Source organism: Dendropsophus ebraccatus, chromosome 5, assembly GCF_027789765.1.
Source record: "Dendropsophus ebraccatus isolate aDenEbr1 chromosome 5, aDenEbr1.pat, whole genome shotgun sequence".
Classification (NCBI taxonomy): domain Eukaryota; kingdom Metazoa; phylum Chordata; class Amphibia; order Anura; family Hylidae; genus Dendropsophus; species Dendropsophus ebraccatus.
In genome coordinates this window covers 45,758,171-45,770,820 of record NC_091458.1, presented here as the reverse complement: position 1 = coordinate 45,770,820, position 12,650 = coordinate 45,758,171, and the positions used below count along the sequence as shown (strand labels likewise).

General features: G+C 44.8%; 1 protein-coding gene across 2 annotated transcripts; it reads right to left on the bottom strand.

Annotated features, from left to right (window-relative positions):
- Window positions 1-7,313: 7,313 nt before the first annotated feature.
- COX14 (cytochrome c oxidase assembly factor COX14) lies at window positions 7,314-10,913 on the bottom strand. Of its 2 annotated transcripts, none has more exons than XM_069972128.1 (2): window positions 10,820-10,913; window positions 7,314-7,681 (listed from the first exon to the last, which is right to left on the bottom strand). In XM_069972128.1, the coding sequence occupies exon 2, from the start codon at window positions 7,672-7,674 to the stop codon at window positions 7,498-7,500; it is 177 nt and encodes a 58-aa protein (XP_069828229.1). In that variant the 5' UTR covers window positions 7,675-7,681; window positions 10,820-10,913; the 3' UTR covers window positions 7,314-7,497. The 2 variants fall into 2 exon arrangements, with proteins under 2 accessions (XP_069828229.1, XP_069828230.1); XM_069972129.1 differs by lacking the exon at window positions 10,820-10,913 and adding an exon at window positions 10,423-10,444.
- Window positions 10,914-12,650: the final 1,737 nt, after the last annotated feature.

The following is a 12,650-nucleotide window of genomic DNA, read 5'->3' as shown; positions in this document are numbered from 1 at the left end:
GTGACGTCTCAAGGCAGCTCAGCCATTCAGCAGCCGAGGCGGGACCCGGCTACGGCCGCTAAATGGCTGAGCTGCCTTGAGACGTCACGTGTCATGCGGCAGCTCACACCAGGAAGAGGCAGCGGGATGGGGGTACGGGGTGGAACCGGGGAGGTAAGTGACCTCCACCATCCATAACCACCCCCTCCCTGGCCATATCTGAAAAATACGTCCGGGCTGAAGTACCCCTTTCAGAAGAGAGGTGTCCCCTGGCAGTAGATTCCAGGGGGAAAAAAGGTCAGGTATGTTGAAACCTTTTTGTTTTTAACCCCTTCCCCCAATATGACGTCCAGGGACGTCATGAAAAGCAGTGCCAGAACGCATCATGACGTCCCTGGACGTCATGCTTTCCCTGCCTCCCCCCACTGTCCCTATCCGAGATCGGGAAGCAAGAGGAGGCTGTGTCACACAGCCTCCCCCTGCTGCCACTGCCCGGAGGGGAGCCGTGCTCCCCCCTGGACAGTTAACCCCATAAACGCTGCGGTCATTGCGACCATTGCAGCGTCTATGGGGAGATTCTGTGCAGCAGGGATCAGGTGGCGGGAGGAGGCTGCAGCATGTTGCCTCCTCCCGCTATCACCGCTGTAATGCTCCCTCAGGCACCCCCTTCCTTCTCCCTGTGTCCGGTCGTGCTCCCCCTGCCCAGATTCAGTCCCTCCCATGCTCTCCCCACTCCGATCCAGCTTCCCCCCGTCCTCCGATCTGTGCTCTCACTCCCCTTGTCCCCCGATCTGTGCTCTCACTTCCCTTGTCCCCCGTCCCCCGATCTGTGCTCTCACTCCCCTTGTCCCCCGTCCCCCGATCTGTGCTCTCACTCCCCTTGTCCCCCGTCCCCCGATCTGTGCTCTCCCTCCCCTTGTCCCCCGATCTGTGCTCTCCCTCCCCGTGTCCCCCATCCTCCGATCCGTTCCCCCCCCCTCCCCCCGGATTCAGCACACTCACCCTGTGCTGCTGATCGATCAGGTCCCTGCACTGATCGTTTGAATCAGCTGCAGGGACCTGATCGTTTGAATGAGTGTCAGTGACACTGACACTCATTCACTCTATAATGCATTACAGCACTGAATATGTGCTGTAATGCATTATAGATGTACATGCAAAAGTAAAAAAAAACAACACACACACACAAATACACAAATAAATAAATAATAATAATAAGAAGAAGAAATAACAAATAAATTGAATAATTCAATCAATAAATAAATAAATAAATTAAAATAAATATACACATTCCCCATCCCCCTTTATAAATGATCCCCTAGAAATAAGATGCACATATTTGGTATCGCCACGTCCGTAATGACCCCGTCTATTAATCCGTTACATTAATTATACCGCCCGAAAAAAATAAATAAAAAACTAACCAAAATGAAAATTTTTGTGAATCCCGCCCCCTAAAAAATATTGAAAAAAGCTATCAATACAACACATGTACCCAAAAGGTGTACCACTAAAAACGTCAGCTAATGCCGCAAAAAAAAAAGCCCTCGCATAACTCCATTGGCGAAAAAATTAAAATATTAAAGCTGTTACAATTTGCAAGACACAAACAGTATTTATAGTATAAACGCCATAAACTATAACAAAAGTTATATAACATGGATACCACTGTAATCGTACCGACCTGACGGATAACGATAACATGTCCTACGTAATGTATGGTAAACGGTGTACAATAAAATGGTGAAAAACAGCTGCTAAATTGTGTTTTTTATTCGTACCACCTCATAAAAAATTAAATAAATATTGATCAGGGTGTCACATGTCCCTCAGAATGGTACCAATGGAAACGCCAACTTGTCTTACACAAATATTTTGGCACCACAAGTCCTCTGTGACATGGTATTATGGCTATAAAAAAGCTGAAATAAAAAAAGACCCCAAAATTTCCCAGGTCTCTGTCATGTCTGCGGCCTGTGGTTGAGTCAGGTGACGCACTGCGGCCACATATGGGGGATTTCTAGAACCATTGAAACATGGGGAATAAATAGTGAGTGGTATTTCTTGGTTAGTATTTGCTGTGTAAGAGGAAAAAAGGATTAAAATGGAATATCTGCCAAAAAAATTTAAATTTAAAATTTCCCCTCCAACTTGCTTAAATTTCTGCAAAACACCTAAAGGGTTAATAAACTTATGAAATGTTACTTTGAATACTTTGAGGGGTTCAGTTTTTACAATAGAGAGATTTATGGGGGTAACTAACATACAGGCACCACAAATCCACTTCAGAACTGAACTGGTCCCTAAATAAATCTGAATTTGAAAATTTTCCTGAAAATTTTAAAAATCGCTGCAAAATTTTGAAGCCCTCTAACATCCTAACAAGTAAAAGGACGTTCACCAAATGACGTCACCATAAAGTAGACATGTTGTAGATGTTGCATTAATGATTAGTTCATGTGGCATGACTATTTTTCTCAGTAAATGAGAATTTTGAATATAAAGGATTGTAAATTTTTCTAATTTTTGCGCAAATGTTGTGTTTTTTACAAAAAAACATTGAGTGTATCAACCAAAGTATACCACAAACATAAAGAGGAATATGTCACGAAAGAACAATCTCAGAATAACCACGATAGTTAAAAGCATCGCAGAGTTATTACTACATAAAGAGAGACAGGTCAGATTTGCAAAATAGGCCCTGGTCATTAAGGCCAAAACGGGCTGCGGAGGCAAGGGGTTAAGAAAAATAACCTTAGGCAGCAGCTAATGCCCCTTTTCCTTACTGAGAAAACATGCACTCTGCCCATTATAAAATGGGTGGATAGTTGTTGGTAGTGGTGAAAACACATAGGCCAACAACTCAAGTGTTTTATTCAAAACTAGAAATGTCCAAACAGTAAGTTCGTGTTTGCAAACCCCTGAATGCCTAGCATTTCACTCCCTTTGGCTGAAGAAGTAGGATGCAACCCGAGTACTGCCTGGAAAACATGTACACAGCCATAGTTTGTATCCATCTTCTCCAGGACTCCAACTTCTGCAGACACCGGTAATCAAATGCTGCACGCTTGGGTTCGGACGAGATATGCTCGAAATATGCTCATGTCCACACTTAACCAATGTGATTCAAGCTCTCTACAGCAATGACCACATGGTGGCAATGTTGCCTTATTGCTCAACCATACTGTTTCAATCATAAAGAACTATAGTAGAAATTTAAATATTTTTTTTCTTTCAATTACGCCCCCCCCCCCTCCCTCCCTCCTCTGAATTTAGTCTAACAAAATTAGTAATTTTGTTAAATTAGTAATTTCTATAAATTTGCTGGGGGAAAAAAATCAATGGCTCCTGTATCTGACACACAAAGGAACCAGGATGAAAAAGAAGGGTACTAGGTGTGTTATTCAGTATTTAGTATGAAATTGTTATGGAGAACTGTAGGGTCACATTAAAGTCTAATAAAGTTCTATAGACCCATAGAGTAATAGTAACACATTACTTATACTGCACAATGAACTTTGCATTATGTACAGCAATGTTTACAGAGGTATGGAGTGAGTACAATGGTGCAAAAAATAAATAAGCAGTGTATAATGCTAAAATAAATTTGGTCCTGAAGAGGTTAAGCAGTCTATACACATTAGATGAGTGGTAATGGAAGGCCTCGGGATATTTTCCGTCTCATCTGTGTAAGTGTACATTACACGTCTGTACACACGCTTTGTTCTCTTGCCACTAGCACAGTACAGGTGTTATATGCTGTGCAGCCTTTTGCTTTCCCTAAATCAATGTGACAGGTGTTGGGAAGGTGACACATCTTTCTATATACACCCCTCACATTCCAATGGTGTACAGAAAGAGAATAGGGTAATTGGGTGATCTGAGGAACTCTGGATGAGGCCTGATCGTCAGTGCTAGACTAGCCAGGGCAAGGATTTGGAAAAACTGTGAATAGTGTGTGGATTTTCAGTGTGACTATGGATGGGGTGACACAGAGACTGCAGTGTTGTCCTGCAAAGTTGCACACAATGTTAGTAAATAGTGTCAAAGTGCAACACCACACATTTGCCCAAACGCAAGATGGATGAAACTGCTTTGTAGTTTTTATTATACAGCAATATCTGAACTGTAATAAAATCACGAAACAGCAAGATGCAGCAACTCAGCGTGCATCAGATATGAATTGTTGTGTCACAACCAAATTCACAAAGTAGCCCTAAATTATGGAAAAATTTCCAGCAAAAAGCATGTTACCATAGCTATTGTGTGCAGGCAGTGATTTCCACTACCAAGATGGCGGACAGAAGTGGGACTATACTCTGCTTCAATATTTTTTTTTCTTTTTAAAGGCCTGGAAATAATAAAAAGTGTAACAGTAGGTAATAAAAAGAAGGTAATCACAAAGCACCCAAGGTATTGTCTTGCACAGGGACAAACTATTCACTGACAGAAATACTGACCAGAAAAGAGACTTCAAATGATCATGCGAGAATTAGGTTGCTGAGGTTACATCCAGGCCTCAAAGTAGCATATCAAAAAACACAAGAAGGGGCAGCAAAGTAGGGATGAGCGAATTTACAGTAATAATGAAGCAAAGCATATTGTTATCTCTGCAATCTGCTTATCAGCCTGCTGCCGCTCCTCCCAGGGTGCTGGGAAAAGCTGGATCCAGTCCTGGGAAGCTGGGAGAAGTTTCCCAGGACTGTACGCAGCACCTGGGGAGGATCGGCAGTGAGTTAGAAGGCAGCAGGCTGATAAGCGCATTGCAGAGATGATGAAGCACTTCGGTCCATTATTAGGGTAGCTTCACACGGGCGGGCTCGCAGCGAGATTCTCGCTGCGAGCCCGGCAGGTCCTGTCAGTTTCCATAAACTACATACTTGCTGCGGACCGCAGCGAGTATGTAATTGTACCGCGCTTAACCCCTTCTACTCCCGCCCGGCTCCCCCGCTGTAAGCAGCATACATTACCTGTCCTTGCTGCACGGGTCCGGCGTCCTGCTCTCCCGCCCGGCCAATCAGTGGCTGCGGCTGGGCAACACACTAATTGGCCGGACAGGAGAGCAGGACGCCGGACCCGAGCAGCAAGGACAGGTAATGTATGCTGCTTACAGCGGGGGAGCCGGGCGGGAGTAGAAGGGGTTAAGCGCGGTACAATTACATACTCGCTGCGGTCCGCAGCAAGTATGTAGTTTATGGGAACTGCCAGGACCTGCCGGGCTCGCAGCGAGAATCTCGCTGCGAGCCCGCCCGTGTGAAGCTACCCTTACTCTAAATTTGCTCATCTCTACCTGTTTAGGATACCATCTACTCTGCTTGATCTGATAAATCTGGGCAGCACAGTGGTTAGCACAGTAGCCTTGCAGCGCTGGGGTCCTGGGTTCAAATCCCACCAAGGGCAACATCTGCAAAAAGTTTGTATGTTCTCTCCGTGTTTGCGTGGGTTTCCTCCCATGCCCAAAATATACAGATAGGTGAATTTAGATTGTGAGCCCTATTAGGGACAGGGAGCAATAATTGGCATAGCTATGTAAAGTGCTGCGGAATCTGTGTGCGCTATACACATAAAAGCATTATTATTCTATTGATAATGTTGGTTTCACACATGGCAGTTTTTGTGCCAAAACTAGAAGAGGATCCCAACAGGAAAAAAACAGTACAAGTCCTCCCTTTATAATTTCCATCTCATTTGAATCCACATCTGGCTTTATCACAAAAACTTCCATGTGTGAAACCAACATCAAAATAACAGTGTGTCATATCTAAAATTTGTATTTTTTTTAGATGAAGCATTGGGGTTTATTTTAAAACGGATGGCTCTGAAAGAATCATCACAAACGGTGACCAACTTTAAGAAGTCCTCTGTAGAATTTGTATTCTTGCTTTGAAATAAGAATGCTTTTCCCACGTTCCAAGCACAGTCTGTATATAGGGGTGGTGTGCAATGGAATGGATTATTGGAACTTGTGCTGCTGTCAGTACAGTATTGAGAAGATTGTATTGAAGTTCCCGGTCCTTCTATCCCATCTGCTAGCGTAGGTATTGAGATATATATATTATATATATATATATATATATATATTTTATTTATATACATACGCATCTCAATAATTCAGAATATCAAAAAGTTTTTTATTTTTCAGTAATTCAATTTAAAAAGTGATATACCTATATTATAGTCTCATTACAAACAGAGTGAACTTTTTCTAGTGTTTATTTCTGTTAAAACTTCAAGAGCCACCACACACAGACATATCCAGGACATGGGCTACAAGTGTCACATTCCATGTGTCAAGCCACTCCTGACCAATAGACAACGCCAGAAGCGTCTCACCTGGGCATAGGAGAAATGCAGGTGGAATGTTGCTCAGTGATCACAGGGGCTGATTTTAGATGAAAGTAAATTTTGCATTTCATTTGGAAATCAAGGTCCCAGAGTCTGGAGGAAAAGTGGAGAGGGACACAATCCAATATTACTTATTATAAAGTGTTTTTTTTTTCCTGCACTTACTACTGCATCAAGGCTTCACTTCCTGGATAACATGGTGATGTCACTTCCTGGATAACATGGTGATGTGACGACCCGACTCCCAGAGCTGTGCGGGCTGTGGCTGCTGGAGAGTATAATGGCAGGGGGACACTGGGCACTGGAGGGACACTGAGCATCCCTCTGCCATCATCCTCTCCAGCAGCCCCAGCCCGCACAGCTCTGGGAGTCGGGTCGTGACATCACCATGTTATCCAGGAAGTGAAGCCTTGATGCAGTAGTAAGTTCAGGGGGAAAAAAAACACTTTATAAGCATTTCCTGTATTAAGTGTTAATGGTCATTTGTATAACTTTTGGGGGGCAATACAATACTTTAATAAAAATTTTCACCAGACGCAGCAGTCTACCAGGAAATATTACAGTGTTTCATGTGACAAGCTTTTTGGAGATGGAATTTTCATCTTCCAGCAGGATTTGGCACCTGTCCACACTGCCAAAACTACCAATACCTGGTTTACTAACCACAGCATCATTGTGCTTGATTGGACAGCAAACTCACCTGACCTTAACCCCAAAGAGAATTTATGGGGTATTGTCAAGAGGAAGACAAAAGACACCAGACCCAACAATGCAGACGAGCTGAAGGCCAATATCAAAGCAACTTGGGCTTTCATAATCATAAACAGGAATAATCACTTGAAAAAGTTCTCTCTGTTTGTAATGACTCTATATAAAATATAGGGGTTTTACTTTTTTAAATGATTTACTGAAAAAAAAAACCTTTTGATGATATTCTAACTTCTTGAGATGTGTACATAGTTATGTTTCAGATGAAAAAGTGGTCTAAATAGAACAAAACACAAATTAAATTTATTTGTACAGAGAAACAAAATTTACATAAAAAAATAAATTTGTTACAGCCCAGTAATGGGGAAGCAGCTCCATTGCACATGTATATGGCCACAGGCTGGTGCCTGGTAATGAGGATGGAATATAGCTCTCCTGTGGTGGGCAGCTCCTAATCCGGTTCCTTCAGTCTTTAATAACTGCTTCTGTCTGGTTCTCTGCCGCCAGTTTTAGTTCCTCCTTTCTCTGAAAGTAGCGATACGCCCGGATACTGCACAGGTACCCACCATACAGCGTGAGCAGCATCATGGTTCCAGAAAACATCCTATAACCAAGATCCGCCATGCGCTTGGAGGAAGCCATCCTTATCCTGAAATATAGAGGAAGACATCTTCAGCTCTGCTTCCATGCATCTACAGTAGACACAATGGTCATTTTTTGAGAAAAAGGACCAAATGTCTTGTGTTCAGTTTCTGGGCCATTTTTGTGGCTCTAAAAATGGCTGAAAAACTTTACTGTCAATGTTCCCTGTAAGCTTCAGCTACTGCTGAGTGGAGCTGGGTAATGGTCAAGCAAAGTCGGGCAAATAAAAAAACTTGACACAGGAGCGTCGCTACCTTATGGTCCTTTTACACGGAACAATTGATTGTTCGTTTTTGCACGATAATGATCGAATTCGAGCGATAATCGTACGTGTTAACGCAGCGAACGATCAAACGATGAGCGAGAAATCGTTCATTTGATCTTTCAACATGTTCTCAAATTATCGTTGGTCGTTCGCAAAAAATTCGCAGATCGTTCAGTGTAAACAGTCTTTCAACGATTTCACCTATGTGTGAGATAGGCTTAAACGATCGCATAACGATTTTTCCGTACGATGTATCGTTCCGTCTAAACGCTTATCGTTATAAAAAAAACATTGTTCATTCAAAATCGTTAATCGTGCGATCGGGCGAATTATTGTTTCGTGTAAAAGGACCATTAGTCTAAAAGTGAATGTAGCATACCATAGGAAATCCACTCATCGTTATAGCAATGCAGTGAATGCTAAAAGCAATCGGACGATTGCTTATACAAGTTCTCTAAGTGACTTATACAGTATAGGTCCCCTCATATAGTATAATAGTAGCACCATGTCTGTGTTGGTGAGTGACAATGCTCCAACACAGGCGGCACAACTCCACCTGCAGTAGGTAAACAGGGGGGCCAAAACAAGGAGGGAACAAAGATGGCTGCCACAGAAACAGCCTGTTTATCTACTCCACATGGAGCTGTGTGGCCGGTATTGGAGCGTTCTGTGTGGCACTCACCCACTATTATGGTGGCAGTGCTGTAACAAAGATGGCCGCTGCAGCAATAGCTCCGCTGTTTACTTACTCCATGTGGAGCTGTTCAGACAGTATTGGAGCATTCTCCGATTTACCGTGAAACAGAACGCTCCAACACCGGCTGAGTGACAGAATGCTCCAATACTGGCTGCACAGCTCTACATAGAGTAGGTAAACAGAGAGGCAAGAGCACAGAGATAACAAAGATGGCTGCCGCAGCAATGGCCTCCCTGTTTCCATACTTCACATTGAATTGCTCAGCCAGTGTTGGAGCGTTCTGTGTCACGGTGAGTGACAGGACACTCCAATACAGGCCATACAGGTCCACATGGAGAAAGTAATCAGCGGGACCATTGCTGCAGGGGCCATGTTTGTTGGAGCTGTGTGGCCGGTACTGACTGTTAGGTCACTCACCCAGTCTGTTAAGTAAGCAGTCTGGGTGGCTTCCCTCCTTTCAGTATGCCGTCCAAGTCTGACTCATCTCTCCCAGAATGACAGCCTGACAGGAGGATATCCTACCGCGCTCTTGCTCGTCTATCTGTCAGCTACTGGTTACGTCCCCCTCCATGTTCAGTATTCTGATAGGCTGCAGGACAGAGGTTCCTGCTGTCTATGAGAAGGAATGGCAGTGGGGGTACCAGCAGCTACTTCCCCAACATTTTACCTGCATCTGTGTCTATAAAGTTTTCTTTGCCAGCTGCCTCCCAGAGATCTCAGGCTGAGCAGGCTGAAGTGAGTGTACCACCAGGCCCAGGCTGAAGCACTGGAGGCGGACCGCCCCACCCTTAGTGGGAAGAAACCCCAGCCCCTCCATGACGTGACTCCATTAGAATCAATGGAACCCCATCATAGAGGGGCTGAGGTTTCCTCTCACTAAGGGTGGGCCGGCCGCCTCCAGTGCTTCAGCCAGGGCCTGGTGGTACACTCACGTTAAAGGAAACACTGATTACTGTGTGTGTTACACTTGGAAGGGGTAATACATGAGAAGAGGCCCAAATTTATCAATACATTTGGCAAACAAGACATAAAATACACCACACACAATGCAGTCAGCATGGCGGACACTCAGCCAGCAATAGTAAATTCCTATCATAGTCTGAGACTTCTTGCTGTATGTTCAGAGTATTTTATGACATGCTATAAAGCAGAGACGGGGAACCTTCAGCCCTCCAGCTGTTGCAAAACTACAATTCCCGTCATGTCTGGACAGCCAAAGCTTCGCTTTGGCTGTCCAGGCATGATGGGAATTGTAGTTTTGCAACAGCTGGAGGGCTGAAGGTCCCTCATCCCTGCTGTAAAGCTATTTCAGGAATGAATATGAAAACCTTTCAATCCAGCACAATAAGACTGCTACAGGGACCTGATATATTCACAGACATTCTCCTACATGGCCATCTTGGAGTAGTATGTTACATTATGCTTCAGGTATCGGGGCATGATGGGAGTTGTAGTTTTACAACTGGAGAGCCAAAAGCTAGAAAGAACAAGAAGGCATGATGGGAGTTGTAGTTTTGCAACAGTTGCAGAGCCATAGAGGTGTGGGTGCAGCACAATGGGAGATGTTGGCAAAGAGAACAATGATATAGTGGGCAATACAGGTCTATGGGCTGATCTCTTTTACCAAATGGAAGGAGAGGCACAGGAGCACAGCAGCCATAGCACAGAAGGCTGCAGCATATTTTGTTCTGGCTATTGGCAGGGGGGTAAGTATCCAGACCCCTCACTTCTGCCATGTGTGTATGAGCTGTCCATAGTCTCTAGCACTGGATGTAGTGGCATCTACCTGCTCCTGCTGTACCCTACACTAACCAGCAGAGGGAGACATCACACCGTGTCCTGGATATGTAACAGACACTACAGGCTCCTGCAGGACACCGTGTGAGAGTACAGAGGAGACAGGGAGCCCCCATGTGCAGGATGGGTCAGGTAAACGCAGGGACGGATTGTGTAATAACCGCAGAGACAACGCACGACCAGTGCTCCATGTGATTACTAAGCACTGGTGTAAACACCGATCTCCGCCCATTCAGTAGCGTTATATACACACTGCCATTCCAGAATCACGTTAGCTGCCCCGGCGGACACTACTAGTCCCAGCCCCACACACTCCGCGCGTCCCCCCGGCCCTCACGTTACATCCGTCTACACAGCTGCCCATATAACACAGCACTCGACTTTACCGGTGACTTTCAGATGCTTTCTAACGTCATATCCTACAGGAAGCACGTGACTCCTCCAGATTACCATAGAGACGAGCCCTTCTGTCAAACAGTGTATGGGGACGGCAAAAAGAGGGAACCAATGGGCGTCTGCCAGGGCACGTGACTAGGATTCTCCAATCAACTCGAAGCAATGAGTTATGTGGGCAGAGACTGTCGGAGCTGTGAGATTCTTGTATACAGGGATGCTTGGTAGTGACGTCACAGTGGGGATCCTGGAGGGTTGTTACTATATAGAAGAAATATACGTTTCCAGGACTTTCAGTGTTTTAAAGGGAACCTTTCTGTGTTTAATATTTGGGCTGAAAGCAAAAATATTGTTTAAAAAAAAAAAGGGAACCTGTCACCCTGGCTGCCGAGATGAAGCCCACCCGACCCCCCGGGGTGGAGCCCCTTATACTTACCTCTTTTCTCAAAGTCCCTGACCCAAAGCCCGTCCCACCACCGAGAAATCCCCATCGGAGGCCATGCGCGCACTCACCAGAGCTCACCTGCTCCAGTCATTCTCTATGGGCGTCGGACTCATCTCTGGTGAGCGCGCACATGGCTTCCGACGGGTATTTCTCGCCGGCGGGATGTGGTCTGGGACCGGGACTTCGAGAAAGGGGTAAGTATAAGGGGCTCCACCCCGGGGGGGTCGGGCGGGCTTCACCCTGGCAGCCAGGGTGACAGGCTTCCTTTAAAGGGAACCTGTCACCCCCGTGTCGTTGTGACAGGCTCCCGACCCCCCACTAGAGCCCCCTATACTTTATGGTGCGACAGAGAAGCTGGACGGAATGATGTATAATTTACATTCTTCTGTGCAGCTGATCCAGAGATATCCTCCTGAATAACATGGACAATAAGTAGTCCTCTTCATTATGTGCATGAGCCTGGTAGTCCTGGATATTCATGAGAAGCAGAAAACTCCGCCCACCAGCTGATGATTGGCAGTTATCTATCCATGCTGTTAATCAGCAGCTGGAGGATGGGGGGGGGGGGCAACAACCATATTCTCCTGCATATTAGGAGAACTGCTGAACAGAATGATGGAAGTAATAAACCGATCTGTTCAGCATTTCTGTCACTAGTTCATGCTGCCCATACCTCCCAAGTGTCCCTCTTTTGGAGGGACAGTCCCTATTTTTGAGCCAAGTCCCTCTGTCCCTCTTTGCCCCTTACATGTCCCTCTTTTTGACCTAGGAATTAGATTTTCATTAATAAACTTTTATGTTGCTGGCTCCTGTATAATAGACACAAACTTGCATATTATTCTATCATGTGGTGCATGTTGGAGTCTAAAAACTGAATTATGCGACATTATGGCACCTTCTAAATATCATTTCACACATGCAGTTCATATGGCCCCATACACACATGTTTAGGCATTATGGCCAGGATCCATGCCACAAAACAATGAATAAGCCATTGTGTGTCTATGTCACCTACTTGACAGTGGGTCCATGTAAATGCAGAAGTTACTGAAACACATTCATAATCCAATCTGCAATTATAGACAGGGTTACTGATGTGTTAATGAGACCTAAGGATGCAGTCACACATACAGGATCTGCTGCAGATTTGCAGATATCAATGTAACTAATGGTGCGTTTACATAGGCAGATTTATCTGACAGATTTTGGAAGCCAAAACCAGAAATGGATTTGGAAAGAGGAGAAATTTCATTCTTTCCTTTATGACCCGTTCCCTGTTTATGATCTGTTCCTGGCTTTGGCTTAAAAAATCTGTCAGATAAATCTGCCTGTGTAAACGCACCATAAGTTCATGCATCTGCAGCAGATCCTGTATGTGT

Bases quoted from the DNA above. Each gene is read 5' to 3' on its own strand.
- COX14 (XM_069972128.1), bottom strand. From the start codon at position 7,674: ATGGCTTCCTCCAAGCGCATGGCGGATCTTGGTTATAGGATGTTTTCT.